The sequence below is a fragment of the Neolamprologus multifasciatus genome, chromosome 10 (assembly GCF_963576455.1).
Source record: "Neolamprologus multifasciatus chromosome 10, fNeoMul1.2, whole genome shotgun sequence".
Taxonomy (NCBI): domain Eukaryota; kingdom Metazoa; phylum Chordata; class Actinopteri; order Cichliformes; family Cichlidae; genus Neolamprologus; species Neolamprologus multifasciatus.
Genome location: NC_140448.1, coordinates 13462016 through 13478777, shown reverse-complemented (window position 1 = coordinate 13478777; position 16762 = coordinate 13462016). Strand labels below are relative to the sequence as shown.

At 39.3% G+C, this 16762-nt stretch overlaps 1 protein-coding gene across 1 annotated transcript in view; it reads right to left on the bottom strand.

Moving 5' to 3' along the window:
- Window positions 1-1207: 1207 nt before the first annotated feature.
- The window catches only part of zbtb20 (zinc finger and BTB domain containing 20), a 29288-nt gene continuing 13733 nt past the window's right edge, over window positions 1208-16762 (bottom strand). Inside the window, exons 2-4 of the mRNA XM_085175877.1 lie at window positions 14360-14504; window positions 11584-13104; window positions 1208-8824 (exon numbers count right to left, since the gene is read on the bottom strand). Coding sequence (XP_085032003.1) covers window positions 8289-8824; window positions 11584-13084 — 2037 coding nt within the window. The 5' untranslated portion in view covers window positions 13085-13104; window positions 14360-14504 and the 3' untranslated portion in view covers window positions 1208-8288. The remainder of the gene's footprint in view (window positions 8825-11583; window positions 13105-14359; window positions 14505-16762) is intronic.

Here is a 16762-nt window from a genome sequence, read left to right as displayed (position 1 = left end):
TTTACATTCGCTATTACAAAAATATACTTTTTTTTTTTAATCACTTTGATAAATAATACCTAATCACGTCGCGATGTTGAAATCCATCTTACAGTTTGGTTTGAATTTACTTTTGTTGCGCAGTGACAACCGGATTTGTTGCCTTTCTTTCAGCGAACATTAAGGTCGATTTGTTAATAGGTGACGAGCACCTAAACTAGATTTGAGTTGCTGAGACTTAAAGTTGTGTATAATTTTTTTTTTCCATTTTTTTTTTTTTTTGGCTTAATAAACAACTTACAAATATGTGCAAACTTAACATCTTGGTCCATCTCAAGTATCAATGGCTGAATGTACTCTTAAGTTACAATGTCAGATTAGTTACTAGGGACAGCCTTAAATATATTAAACACAATCCAATGTGAAGGTGAAAGTGTACACCGATTTGCTAAATGTGTGTATAGAAGACGTAACCAATGATTCTTATGTTTTGCCAGAGGAACAATGCAACATTTACAATCTTATACATGTTTTAACATGCAATAGTTTACATCACAGCTATTGTGTCAGATTCATTTTTATGTTTTGTTGCATTTCTTATTTTTAAAAAAAGAAAATCTATTTTGGTCTACAATAGGCAAATTAACACAACCACAAAACTATAAACAAGTGACATAACGTATATGCATTTTCACAAGCACCCTGCCATGAGATTAAAAACAAAGAAAATCAATCATATTAATATTAATAATAGTAATAATAATAATAACGGTGGCAATCTAGCCCAATTGTAGGAACCCCACACACATTATAAAGAAATATTCATTTTTTCAAAAACTTAAAATTGTCCTAACCTTTTCTTTGGTTTGTTTGTTTGTTTTATTTAACTTCTAATGATTACCATGGCCCCGTTTTGCTAATTACCCCTACCTGCCCGTTTTATGAAGACACAGTGCTGAAATTTTTCATCTAAGTCTTCAGTGATGGCGGACCACGAGTTGGCCGAGACCACGGCCAACATCACGGCGAGGAACCTCGACTTTTTTCTAATGTCTCTGCACTATTAAAGAGTGACCTACACAGAGAGAGAGGCAGAACGATAGCATAGTGTATATGTTGTCTATAAAACCAGTCCGCACAAGCGTTAGCTGTGGTCAGAGCTTATAAGGGTTTGTGATCTCATGGCAAAGTTTGAAATAAATGTCGAGATGAGATCTAAAAAAAAAAATTTAAGAAATTAAAAAAAAAAACGAAATGGGATAATTTTTAGGGAAATGTAAATTTTTGCTAAACTTGTGATAAGCAAGTTTGCTACCACACGATCGACGGGTTTGTAAAAACGATTAAGTGTTGGGAATTCTCCTTAATGTTTTGGTTTGAGTTGGAATGTGCTGCTCTTGAACAGGAATGCATGTTTTTAGTTAACACTGCTGCACACTTTTTAACCTATTCGTCTCATCCAGCTGAACTAAGCCAAAAAGACTAGAGTGACTGAGAATACAAAGAGGCTCAGCTCTTCAGAGTCCAAGTCCCCTCATCAGTGTGATAAAGAAAAGATACTGAATGCGTGTTATCCAGGGACTCAATAACAAAGTACTCCTCCACTGAAAAAAAAAAAAAGAAGCTGTGTAGACAGGACTGCATGCTTTATTTGGACTGTTCGATGGTAGTTACCTGAAGATGGTGTTTTATTTTTAAAACAACACATCTGGGGTAGAGTAATAACTGCATGTTCGGAGAATAGTAAATATAATCTAGATATTGTAATAGCTCAGTATAGCTGTGTCTACTTGAAAATCTGAACAGCTGCTTCATCATGTCTGTAAAACCCTTAAATTTTAAACAGAACTGTTTCTGAGGATGTCATAGTGTGACGGTTGAATGACAGGGACTAGCTATATCACATTGCCTATATTTGTGATGCTTCCTTTTAACAGTAAATGTCTATGAAACTAAGTGTATATTTGTTAATCATAGCTGTTTTCTCCTAATTTAATTGAAAACTATGCATTATGGAGGATTCAAAGATTCAAAATAAAGGCAATCACTTTCTTTTGGCATGTTATAAAATGTTTTGCATTTAAGAAAAAAAAATGAAGATTTTTTTTCTTCTTCTTTATTTTTGTCTGCTTCCCTCTTACTCTTATAATTTAAAGTCTCCCCTCATCCTCCCCAAATTTGGCACCGTAACTAGGCTGGAGAAGGTTAGAGAGAAAACTGTGGTAATTAGTCCACAGGGGACAAAATAATAAGCCATCACAAAACCTTTTATCTCAGAGCCACTCGGTCCTGAAACTTGATTTGTGGTTTTTCATTCTGCCGTATTTCTCTCTTAGTTTTTGTTCATCCAAGCACCTAAAGACTGCTGTTCAGGGAAGAGCTGTTTATCTGTAGCCAAAACTTTCAATTTGGCATCTCACTTTTTATTTCCAAATTGCGGTGATAAAAACCGGCCAGTCTAACGTTTAATAACCATTTTCTTTTCTCTTTTTTTTAAACCACATTGCTCGTTGCTTGCCCTTTACGATTCCAAGCTGCGCATAAATAACAAGGCTGTAAGATAAGATAAAACTTTAATGATCATTGTGGGGAAATTGGGCATTGGCTTGCATTTGGACGGGCCTGCCATCAAGGTCAAAGCACGCCTGGTGTGATTTGCGCACAGTGTACTTTGGAGCCAACTAAGAACCTTAAAGCAGCTTTCAGATCCTACAGACTGCAAACCATTTCATTCATGTAGTCTCAGAGGAAGCAACTACTGGCATTCCCACAGATGTTATTGTAAAATAAAATAATGCAACGGCCATAATGACCAACAAAGAGAATCAAAAATATTCAACGATTCTACTTGTTTTTGTTTTGTTCGTTTAAACTTCACCTCTTCTGGCTGATGTGTGGCTCCCCCTGCTGTTCACAAAATGCCACTGCCCTTTCTCCCCAAACATACAGTACAGTACAGTATATGGCTTGTTTGCAGATGTGGAAAACTGAAAAAAAAAAAGCCTCATCTATGACAGAGAGCAATGTGACAGGAAAACAAAATGGCTATCCAGTATTAGGATTTCATATTTTAATTTCCAACTGCCATCTAAACCAACCAATCAAAGGCGTGCGCGATTGCATTTTAAATCTTTTCATCCTCCAAACTGTATACATGTATGTTTAAAAAATAAAACTAGCTGATGTAGTCTTTACTGTATATGAATAGAACATTTCAGGTATTTAAAGGGTTCTCTTATGCACTCACAACCACCAGGTTTTTAGCAGTAATAGTATAAATAGTCTATTTTTCATTAGTCCACTGTGTATATTCTGTATTTGTGCAACGTAGGAGAGAAAAACTATGAATATTCTGTATAGTTGCTGTATGTACTGATAGGCACTTGATAGGCGTACTCCCTATATCACACAAGGTATTGTATATTCTAGCTGCAATTTTATCAAACTATCTGAAAATGTATTCTTTATCTGTGTGGAGATGGTGATACTTAAAATATATATAGTTTATTTGTAAGAAGTTATCTATTTCATTCTTATGTGTACTGTAGAAGGACGAAAAAGGCAACAAAAATTTTTTTAAAAAGCTGTTAAGTATTATATGAATGCGTTCATGTGTTTTCTACTTTTGTGACTTTATTCGCGCCTAAATAAAAGAAATCTGACTTAAAATGTGTGGAGACAGACTTAAAGACAAACAGGAAGACAGACACATGCTTATCAGAATAAAATGAACCTGTTCCTTACTCAGTATCACCCTCACCATTACTATCTTCCATTTCCTTGTTTTCAACTAAATGCAAAGCATATATGCATATATATATAATACACTGTGAAAAATAACCGACTATTCTTTATTCAGTCGCGCGAAGCTATGTATGTATAAACAACACCACTATGACCACCAGAAAAAAGCAGAAGGAACTCCGAAATAAAGAAGTATAACAATGAATTAAACTTACTGCAAGAAGGACAACAATGTACTGTAGACCCTGTGTCTCTACACTACGATAAACAAAACATAAACAGGAATATATCTGAAACACAATACAAACAGCTGCAGGCTCAAGACTAGTATCTACTTTTCAATATGTTTTGTTCAGGAAAATATGCGTACACTTTGCAAACATAAAGTCTAGTCTAACAACTAGAAGAAGCACGATTGAGATAAGGACTTTTTTTTTCTGGATAATGTTGCAACTTTTCAACAATTTTTGACTTGGGGTTTTTTGGGGTTTTTTTTGTTTTTTTTTGCAACACTGAGAAAAGAGAATTAAGCACCACCACGAGTATCTGAAGCAGTATAAGGAATATATAACTATGGACAGTGAAGAGCGTGTGATGCTAATGCGACAGGGGACAGAGGGGGAGGAAGCCTGGGTATGCTCTAAGCACGTTATGACACACTGGAGAGAAGGTGCTTCCCCTTCCGAGCCTGGTCTGCTATCAAACACCTTATGATACAAGAAGTCAACTGACGACTGGACGAGTTATTTAGCCCTCATCCAGATAACGTTGAGATTGGCTACTTTTCTTATTCCAAAAGAAGTGATAGAGAGAAACGATTGATAGTGAACTTGTAAAATCAAATATTTGGAGGAGAAAAGAAAAAGAAAACCAACATCGAGCTACTTAACCTACTATTTAGACCAATGATACCACAAAGCTGGTTGTACTCATCTAGCTACAGTCAATAGTGCATTTGATATACGTGTTTACACAAAATATGTAAAAATTTCGGTGCCATGAAGGAATGCTAGATTACTGAATACACACGTTACACTGAAACGATTTCATTAATGTCTCTGCCTTTGCTGTTAAAGAAGTGATGATGTTAGTTTGGCAGTGTTTATTTGGTACTGAACAGACAACAAACACCAACATCATGAGCTGTGCGCCATACGTGTGGCAATACTGTTGGAAAGAGATCTCGGCAGTTGCTTACATATTTCTATTTAGTGCATTGTCTGTTAAGGCATGAGATTACCCTCCACGTGCTGTGTAGAGACAAATATAGCACTAGCATGCAGCAATATTGCCATCCTGGCAACAACAGCTACAAACAGGAACCATGTAGTTTAGGCTTATATGCACACCGTAAGAGACGGGCCCAATCAAATGTTAAATAATGTGCTACTTTTACTGAGGACCAACCTCACGGCTTTTCAGTGTATTTCTAAAGTGTGGCCGATTTTTTTTATTTTTTATTTCAGTTTCAGACCAGGACAATCCAGAATCCCGACATCACCGGGTCTCACGTGTTCGTCACTTGACTTCATCTGAAACCGACTCGGCAGTGATGTGAAATCTAGTAGCAATTATATGAAATTTAGCATCAAAAACGCTTGACACAACTTCTCCAATCTGGTACAGTGAAAGTCAACAGTACTTGACCTAAGCTTGAGTAAAATCCTCCGAACAACTGTTACAGGTGCCTTATTAGCCCAAAAGGTTTGGAGAGCTGCTTCTCATAGTACCTGCGCTGCATATTGCAAAGGAAGCCCTACAGTTCAGATATTCCACTTATCAACATTTTGATTAGGCTATATACCACACACAGACACTCACAGACATACGGACACTAAGGAAGGGACACAACTGCGTACGACTGACGGACAGATATCAAAGAAGCCGCATTCCATCACCTCCCCTACACCTTTAAACCCCACAGAAAAAAGTTGTTCTAGGACACATACCATTTATGTTACACACACACACTTTATAAATGTTTTATTATTAATAATATAATAATAGTTATTATTATTTTTTTACCTCCGCCAACAGCGTCGGACGGGAGTTTGTTTATTATTACTGTCGTTGTTGCACTGTTAATGTTGTTTGGCTTGGATGTTTCTCATAGGAAAATTCTGCTCTTTTACTAAAGAAATGCAGTTGAATAAAACTGTTACAGGGAGCTGACTCCATAGAAGAGTGAATTCAAAGGTTAAAACATAGATGAGCACACATAATGGTACAGGTTTAAATAAAAACAGGTGCTTGCATTAACACGGCACAAGTATATATACTGTAGGTAACTGCAAGCAATAACAAAAGCCAAGAATCGCTGAAGTACTTAATGAAGAAATTGAAACAAAGCTATTCTATTACATGTGAACTCTACAACCAAATGTTAGATTTAAAAAAAAAAATCCTCTTTTCTAAAACTATAATATCTCTGTTAACAGTAGTGCACTTATTGGTTTAAGCAGTGCAACATATATGCAAGAAAATAATGCAGTCCACTTATCAAGATTTTTTTTTAAAAAAAGTTGTTGTTTTTTTCCTTTGAAATTGAATAAAAGAAAATCATAGTTCATTTAAGGAAAATGATTAAATATCAAGCACAGGCATTTTAAGAAAATGTGCAAAGTAGCACTTTTTTTTTTTTAATCGACAGCAGGTCTTTTTAAGACCCCCGTATGCAGTTAGTTATTCTTTTAATAATACAACTACGAAAGTGTTTGCTCACATAAATGAGCAAATCCTTCAGATTGCAGTTGCAGGCAGTTGCGTGCGTGCGTCTGTGTGTGTGTGTGTGTGTGTGTGTCCGAGTGTATGTGTGTGTGTGTGTGTGTGTCCTATTTTGGATTAAAAAGCAATAGAAAAAAAAAAAAAGAATTGAAATATCAGAAATGAGCCTTAAGTGATGTGATGCAGGGATGACAACTTGCACACACTAGCTTCCAAATCTATTCTGTACATGCTGTTGTCTAGGTTTTAGAAAAATTAGGAATGTATGCTATTGTCTACAAAGTCCATTTGCAACTTGTGGTATACCATGAAACAGTGTGATAGCAATCAGTCAGTGGAGCTACTTGTTTTGCTTTCAGACTGTATTTCCTTTCAAAACACTGCACGCTATTTGAGCCTTCAGGGAGAGCTAGGACATGAAAAGCAATGCATTTAGCTCCCATCTGCTGAAATAGCTTTGCAATACCATTAAACAGGTTATACAGGTGCTCTGTGATCAGGGGTGACGTTTCCTTTAATTTCAAATTTGATTCAAATTAAATGATCCACTCCTAAACAACACTGTTTCAATCAACAACTAGCCTAACCCCTCCCGATATTCAAATTCAATTATCAAATTAAAACCACATCGGCTACTTAATAACAACAATAGTTGAAGTGACAAATCTTTGTTTTGTTTGGGTTTGTTTTTTTGTTTTTTTTAAATCTATATCCCATAACAGTCAGGTGCAAGTTGAGGAGCAGCAATTATGAAGGAGAGAGTTTAGTCGCATATTCCAACCTGCCAAAACTATGAGCATGAAAGGCTAAATAAAAACCGTCAGCAACAAAAATCTTTCTTTTTTTCTTATGTTTTGACATGGAAGAGGTCTAATAGCCTTAACAGTCTTTTGAAGATATTAGTGGCAGTGTATGCAAATGAGTTAAACTCCAAACTTCAGAAAAAAAGAAACAGATTTTTGCTCAAATACTGTCTCATCAACACACCGTAATTTAGTCATCTTTACCATCAGAATGCATGGACAATAATTATAAAGCATGTGAGAAATATCTGCCCCCCGTCACCGCTGACGAGGGTGTTACATTTCAGGACAATGATTGAAATTGGTACCTTGACAATGGCTGCATTATAATCCCTTAATACAATAGGAATAAATAAAACCCAGTGTCAAATTAACTACTCTCCTTTTTTTTTTTTATTTCATATAAGAAGGCAATCTTGTGACCATCAGTATTTTTAGAGGGAATATGTAGCCCAACCCCAGGTGTTTTTTTTTTCTTATTATTGTTGTTGTAAATTATACCACAGTAAGCTTGGACATCTAAAGTTTCCAAACTGGTCAATATGGGTTCACAACTGCCATGATAGATATTTCATGGCAATGTACACACACACACACACATACACACACACACACACACACGGTAACGCACACGCACACACACACTTGGATAAACAGACCGACACATGCAAATGCACGAACGTTCAAACAGGTATATTCATTCAGACATGTCGACACAAAAGGTGTGTTTGTGTGTATGTGTTTCTTTCGTAGGCCTTTCGGTAGTGTTCAACACATAAATCAGTATTTTAGGAAAGCATACATTTAGAGGCCTGTAGTTAGGATCCATCCAGTAGATCAATATCAAACTACTAAGCCTTAAGGCCACCATCTTTTTTTTTCTTTTAGAATAACAGAAAAAAAAAAACTTTTTTTTTTTTGGGAAACTTAATGTGCCAGTGTCTATACTCATTACTCTTCATACCTCAAAATAAGAAAAGGAAAATCTAGTGCCATTTTATTTGTCATTCTTTTTGAAAGAAGTTTATCTAGTTGTACTTATCCATCGGAGACATGCATTCGCATGTGGTCATTGAAGTGCTCCATTTGGTCAAACTTGGCAGGGCAGACGGAGCATACGTAGGTGGTCCCTTCTTGGCAGCTCGCTTCTGCAGCTACACCCACTCCTGTTCCAACCCCAGCCCCTACTCCAGCACCTCCACTTACTGGCATGGCGAGGGCAACCACTCCAGCTCCGGGCTCAGGGACAGCCATAGGCATGGGAATGGAGACAGGACCCGGGGTAACTGCACTCCCTGACAGCCCAGTGATGGCGCTGGCTGTGCTGTGCAGGGCCATGTGCCTCTCCAGCAGGGTCTTGTGTGAGAACTTCTTCTTGCAGATGTAGCACTCATAGGACTTCTCTCCACGGTGCAGCCGCATGTGGACGTTGAGAGAGCTCTTCTGGGTGAAGCGCTTGTTGCAGATGCTGCACTGGTAGGCCCGCACCCCCGTGTGTGTCACCATATGTTTTATTAAGTAATCCTTCAGGGAGAAAGAGCGCCAGCAGATGCTGCATTGATGAGGCTTCTCACCTGGATGTGCATGCAAGACAAAAGCATTAAGGAGGGCGGGGGAAAAAAGGGGGAAGAAAGTTGTGGATTAGGTTAGAAATATGGACAAGATGGGTGTCAAAAAATCACTACTAAACATTTTAAATGATTAAAATCTCATAATGTATCTCCAGACTAGGCGGACGTGCAATTACTGAACGGTGAAAGAAAAATTTATTCAAGGAAAAATTCTTATAACTCTAACCCTTCTCACCCTTTCTCTGGTTTCTTTCTCTGAGGTTAATTTAGCTCCATCTGTTTATCACATAAACATCCACCTCGATGGGGACATTCACTGAGATCTGTGTGGCGCGGTCATTTTTAATGAAAGATTTCAGGGTGCGCACGCTGCTGTGGGTAAATCAGCCATTACGAAGGCACGTGTCTGATTTATTAATTACAAAAAAATTGGACCAAATTAGTAGTTGGAAATTGAATCAAGGCAAATTTTGACGCTAAACGCTCCTGAAACACAGCCAGCTGACTCTTAAGCCCTACATAGAAGAAAAAAAAACATGGCAGGATCAGCTGACTTCAACTTGTACAGCAACATCAGACGCCCAAAGCCACAGGGGTTACTTTTCCAGTACAGGAACACACCTCTGGCTAGAATTATTTAAACCTGCATTTGCTGTATTGTGATGCTGGTTTCACGTTGCGCTGCACGCTACAGCGCCGTGGGAAAGGTTTAGGTTTCGTCATAGTTGCTCTGATACAACATGCGCAAATTAAAAAAAAACAAACAAAAAAAAAGCGAGAAAACGATACATTTGAAGAATTTTACAAAAATGTAATAACGCTGTAATGGCGGCGCAGAAAAGTGGGGCTAAAATGTCAGGACTGCGAAAGCAATATTTTATGCATCTATTTGGCATTTCTGCCACTTTGTCGCGACGTTAAGATCATTTTCCATAATTGTCTCTGCTGACATTATGGGCTGTAAAATATTAACATATCAATAATAACGTAAAATGAACAGGCGGAGAAGGAGACTGATAACACCGCCAAATAGACAAGTTGTACCACGCAAGTTAATGAAGTTCTGTGTATCGACTGCTTTTCTGCTGCGCCGAATAAATGAATGTGTTGCCACCTGCTTTCATTTAACGAAGCTAATAAATTCTGCTTTTGCTTTGTCTTTTTTTGTTTGTTTCCACTTGACCCGACCCAGGCCCTTGCCGAGGTCAGGTTTCAGGGTCACAACACATGAGCAGCACATACATAACAGGTATTTTACTGTGTTGCCCGGGGGGCGGTGTACTCGCAGTACAGTGATTCATACCGCTGAAAAGCCTTCTCTATGTCTCTGACAGGTTTTTGATTGCAGAAAAATGACACACTACCTCTGCTGCACGTGTTATCATTATCTTTTTAGCTATTTTGAGTGCGCCGCGTCAATGTGCCCTGTGAAGATGTGATATATTACATTTTCTGGGGTACTTTGTAACTCCTGCTTAATAAACAAACAAAAGATGTTATCTTGTGTATGCGTTAGATGTATTCTCACATGGACAGCGGCGGCATATTATACTAAATCACGCTGGCATCCTTGTGTATTCTGAAAAATATAATTTTTACGAGATTAACAAAGGCGATCCATCATCGGCAGCCACGACTTGTTCAGATCTAGTCCAGGGGGATTAATCGATCGCTGATTTATTTTCCTTCTCAATCTGTCATCACTCTGCTGCTCACAATTATGCGAGTAAAACAGGAAATTTAGTTTCAAATAGCTTTCATATGACAAGTGGTTCTGGCCAAGCGATGGATTGTAATGAATAATAATGGCTATTTGAGTACGCAATTTTAACAAGATCATCTAATTATATACGATATTTTATTCTTTCTTTCTGTGATGATGATGATTTCTACAGCATGTGATTGATAAGGTTCTAAGTGCTGGAGGAAAGCGGTGCACAGTGAAACGATGTGCTGCACGAGCACTCTGCTGGCATTGCAAGTTAAACAGAAATGATGGCAAAGATAATAGTCAACCGTGACCTAACGAATGCGATTTGGGCTGTTTTTTTATCAGTTAGTAATTTAGTTAAATTGCTAGGATGGGTACTGGTTTATTATTTATTATGCTTGAAGTAATAAGATGGCAGACATGTGTCGACAGGCCTCAGCTTTACACTGGAACTATAATCCACAGTGCAGTGCAACGCTAGAACTTGGCGACTATCTTTGTGCAACAGTGCCTCTCATAAATCTACATACTGATTTATACTGTATGTAAATATTAAAGATGAATTTTCTAAAGAGTAACTTTGCAAATCTAAAACTTGACTTTTTATGGTCGAGATCTCATTTTTCTGCTTTAATCTAAACTTGACCTACACTTGTTTCTACATTCAAACGGTCATTTCTATGACACCCACATGTTTTGCAGAAAACCGAAGACAGGAAATCAGATATCAGTATGTACAGTATGCATAATTTGGTTGTTTCCCCAGTGTGAACAAGCTACAACCTCACACCCTGTGTGGTAACCTTGGATTTTTCCAGCTCTTCCGCATTGGCATATTGCTCCTGCACTAACAAAATTTGTCTGAATAGTTTATGATTAGCGAGCTCGGGTACTGTCACCAAACATCGTAATCAGAATGAATTTCAGATGAAAAAGACTGGTGAACCGAAAAGCTTTCAGCATTCACAAGCAGAAGCGTTACCTGGAGAAGTGATGAATTATTATTGCTTAACTAAGAAAATTCAACTGATTAAAAATATTTTTCGCTTACCAGTATGGACAAACATGTGTTTGACGTAGTTCTGTTTGGCAGTAAAGGTTTTACTGCAGAGAGTGCATTCATAGGGCTTCTTTTCCCCCTGACCAATTCCTCCTGCAGCCTGTTGCTGCTGAGCTGGCGATTGCGGTACCGAAATAGGGTTGGGGAATGATGGCATTGCGGGGGGCGGCACTGCCACAAACTGGGGTTGCTGCTGGCCAGGAAGGTAAAGGAAAGGCTTGTGGTCTCTAGCCGGCTGTGTAGGAAAGAGTGTGGGCAGGAAGGTGCTTCCAGCAGTGCCCATCACTTGGGAATTGCTGGTCACGGTGAGCGGCATCCTTAGATTGCTGGTGTCTGGCTGGCGCATGTACTGGGACAAAGGGCTGAGTTTGACTGAGTTTTGCAGGGTATGCATCATGCTACTATCACTAGTGCTGTGGGATGTGTCCCCGTCCTCTGTCTTTTGCACTTGCTCTGGGGACGAGTCATTGACCTCTATCTGCACTGGAACTCCTTCCCCGTGCTGCCCTTCCCCGCCACCGTCTCGGCTAAAGCCAGTCAGGTATGGCTGCTGCTCCATTGTATCTGGCTCAGTACTAATGGAGGAGCTCACCCCTGAGTCAAAACTTTCAACCTTGGATTCACTCTCTACACCCTCAATCTGGTCAGTGTCGTCCTGGCAGTCCCCCATAGTTTCATAGCAGCTGTACTCATCATCCTCTTCCTGCTTTACTTTCACGCCTCCTGTTTGTATGCGTACCGGTCGTGGTTGCTTGCGGCAGTGAGTGGACTCAGCTGTGGAGATGAAGCGATCAACCTGCTGAGATCTTTCCTGGATGCGGTTCATCCAGGGCGGATCTTGAGATTGCTGGTCCTTCTGAGTGCTAAGATTCGGATCGTAATTCGTCGACAGAGGGTTAATGTAAAGGGAGCGCTCGCGGGTGCCGTTCTGCAGAGACAGGCCAGGGTAGGAGTACAGAGATGTGTATGCACGATCCACATTTTGCTGTGATGTTGCTTGCATATAACCTGACTCTGCGTCACTGCTGGGCCCAGAGGTGCCAGACTCTGGAGTGCCGCGGGGTGTTTCCTGACCAGAATCTCCCGGTATAACAGGGAACCCCCCTGGCCCAGCCAGGCCCACGTTCTGGGACACGATCCGTGTGCACTCATCAATGACGGTCTTAATCTGAAGGATGCTGGCAGCAGTGAGGATCTGCAGAGCCTCTGATTGAGACACTCGCAGAATCCCACTGTACATAAAGTCTATCAGCTTTTGGATGGATTGTACCGAGACCACAGAAGGGATCTCAATGTCGCTGTAGCCCAAGAGCAGCTTGTCCTGAAAGAAGGGGCTTCCAGCAGCCAGCACGCACCGGTGAGCTCGCAGCATACTTCCATGGATCCGAACAGTCACGTCACAGAAGTGCCCACGGTTGCGCTGCTCATTGAGGGTCTCAAGTACAGAATTGCTGAAGTTGTGGAGATTGATGTTATGAATGCGCTCGGTCATCCCCTTGCAACTGATGTCACCTGCAAGCAGGAAGCAACATGCCTGACTGAACACAACACTAAAAGTCCCGGCACATGTAACAACAAAACATTGTCATTGTTCCCAGCGTCGCTGATAAATTAGGATTAATAAAATCGTGCACAATGGAATACAACAGTTATGACCAAAGGCAATATGATAAGAAGCTCTTTATCCATTCAAGGAAATTGCCTTTCTAAACTGTGTGTAAAAATGTCGTCAACCATGACACAGCAATCAGTTTGAATACGAATTCAATACAACTGCCTGTTATAAATAATAAAAATAATACAATTCTTTGGAGAATGTCTAAAACAATAAGACAAATGTATTAATTCTGAGGGGGGGGGGGGGGGCGGTCTTTCAGTTCAGTCTCATAGTATTAGGAGACAATCCAGTAATTCCAGCTTCTGAGCTACATTTTTCTTCCACATCGCCAAACTGAAGGACAATTAAGATGGTTCCCATCTAATTACTCCAAGTTTCTATCAGTGTGTATTTCTGAAATTCCTCCGAACACCATTAGGTGGTGCACTGGGCTTAGAGGACAAACAGGCCTCTTTTGTTAGCCATGTGTTCACTGTGATGGCGCTTCCTAACTATCCTAGGGATCCGCTAAAACGTGACCCGGCTGATCAGTGTGAGAGATAAATGAAAGTGCTTTTCTTCCATGTCCTCAGCTGAAGGAATAAAAATGAGAAAGGTAGTAAGTGTACGAATTGTCTGTTTTGTTCTACAACTGCTTTAAAAATGTATTCATTTAGCACAGAAACATACTTAAGTATAATGTCTGCTTTAAAGTACAGCTGCTGACCTTATTTGAAGGATCATTAAACACAACTTGTACTGAAACCAAGAAAATTGCTCTCGTTTTTACCTCACAAAACATACAAAACCAAGTGGAATATTATACTGATTTTTTTTTTGGTTTTTACACTTCATCTGTCAGTGAATTCATTTATTTAAAAAATAGTGCTAATGAAAATATGAGGCAGAATCGAACAAATTACTGCTGAATACACAGGGAAACGTTTGAAGACACACTTTTTAATTTAAAATGTTATTATATAGCGAGAAGAAGTAAAATTTATGTTGGGGGGGTCAAATGATAAAAACTAGATTTTGTTTTAACCAGTGAAGTTGAATTTAGGTAAAAAATTACTGCAACACATTAGTGCTAATTCCCAGCTCAGTGAATGAAACGTTAAGGAAGAATACGTTATTTTTTAAAAAAAATGAAAGGAGTATAGTACTCACAGTTAGATGACGTTTTGTTACGAAGATGCTTGTGTGGCTGGTGATGAAGTGCGGGTCAAGCTTCAGTTTGCTGGTGGAGATGGCTGATCAGAGGCCTGGTGCTAGGCAAGGCTGTCAGTCCTCTCTGTCCAAATCATGTGTTGCTCTGCCACAGTGTTTGGAGGGGTGGGGGGTGGGGGGGGAGACAGAGGGAGAGAGAGAGTGAGAGTGAGAGAGAGGGAAAAAGACAAAGACAAATCTTAATGCCACATACAGCCTCGTCGATACTGCCACTCCCTTAATGAACCAGGAGTGTCTGCTGCAACAGATGTGTGAAGAGTTTTTAAAAAGCAAGATGAATGGACGTCGGTGAGTTCACATGACTGAAAACTACAAATCAAGGTTGAAAATAATTTTGGTATTCTTTCCTCCTCCCCCCCCCCCCCCCCCCCCCCGCACACATACACACACACACACATACACCCACGCACACAGTTGCCTGAGCTTTTGGGCAATAAAACCACACCCTTCCAAAGAAAAAAATTATCTACTTTTTTTTCGTAAAGAGCTTTGTTTTTGTTTGAATATTTTGGAAAAGGTCTCAGTCATATTCACCATCCGTGTGTGTGTGTGTGTGTGTGTGTGTGTGTCTGTGCGTGTGCGTATCTGTTCCCCTTGTCATTTTCAAATCCACAAATGAAACGGCACAATGTCTCACACAGATGTAAAGCAACGTTTTCAGTTGTAATAATAGAAAAGAGTCAAATATTAAACACACAAGGCTTTCATTGAAAACACAAGAAAGGCATTCAACAACATTAAGCATGTGATGAGCTGCTTTGGTGATGCTAAGGAAGTCTGACACAACTGCTCTCACACTGTAGAAACACATTTAGTATGCAAATGTTTGATCCCAAAACTGAAGACAAAAAAAAATCACGAAATCACATAAAACTCATCAGACTCAAGTCGCACACTCGCACTATCGTTCAAGAGCAGGGAAACTGGAAAAGGGGGGTTAAAAAAATGCATCGAATCGGTGAAAAAATGCCTCCACCAAACAAATTAGACCCACATTGTTCCAAAGTGCCATCAGGTAATGGAACCAGTAAAGCTTTTAAAGTACCTGGAAATTTTCACGGCATGTTTGGATGTGAATATTTATCATTAATTTGAGGGTGGATGATATTTCTGACACTCAATTTTTTTTTTCTTTTGTAAAAGACGTTCAGCAGCAGCCACGCTTGCTACAACAGGAACATGAAGTGCTCTGTAAAACGCCACTAACTACTCTGTGCTGCTGAATGAACAGAACGGGGCAAGGATTTGACCAGACCGGCGCATTAATGTTGGAGCAAATTATTCTTTTACGGCTCTCGAGTACTTTCCAACAGCACACCTACTTTGAGACACTGAAGTAAAGCCTGCCTACAGAAACAATGAGATTTTAAGCAGTGACCTCCCTTCTTTTTTTTTTTCTTTCCTTACACACTCGTGTGGAAGGATCATTGGCTGCATTCGGTTCTGCTCTTTTATGCCAAGGTAACAGACACGCGTTAATGTGTAAATGTGGCCCGAAGATGATCATTGTCGTTATAATTGAGCACGCTGAAGCAGAAAATCTGGGCGGAAAAAGTACAGTTAAAGTGTAACTGAGTAGAAATGGCTGAGTTGACGGACTGCTTGGGTCTCGGGCCTCCCTTCGAGAAGCGCTGCACTCTGTGGGACGCTCAGTGCTTGTTTTCCAGACATGTTCGTAAACTACTTACAAATTTGATGATTAGATATAGGCATGTAATAACATGTTTAGGAGCAGATGGTGATCACACAATACTCAGATGGATCATGCTTTCAACCAAACGCAAACAGTTGGTTGTTTTTCAGTTTTGATCTGGATAAAAAAAAAAAAATTATTATCAAATGAACCTCCTACATATGAAATATAACTTTAGCCATTTTCTATTCACTATAAAGTTATGTGAGTGACCTAAAATAACACATACAGATGGTTTACTATAAATATATATATTTATGTAAGTCTAAACTGAGCGCTGGCGTAGCTGCTAAGTTAGAAACTATGTATAACTGCGACCTGTTGCGTGTGAATGAAACCCTCCTTAAATAATCCTGACTGACAAAGTCAAAGGAAACCCCCTCATATATATATATATATATATATATATATATATATATATATATATATATATTGTTGCACCACCTAAAAAACAATAGCGAGACCATTGTTTTTTACTAGACCGCACACCCACATGTCAAATTTCTTTATCCATTATAATGTCAAATATTTGACTTTTTTTCCTTTTTCCTGCTGGGGTTAGCTTGACATGCAAATGTTATCCAGGTGCCATGGTTGGGTTTTGTGGCTGCTGCTCGACAATGCGCACATATATGTTGCTTCTACCAGTC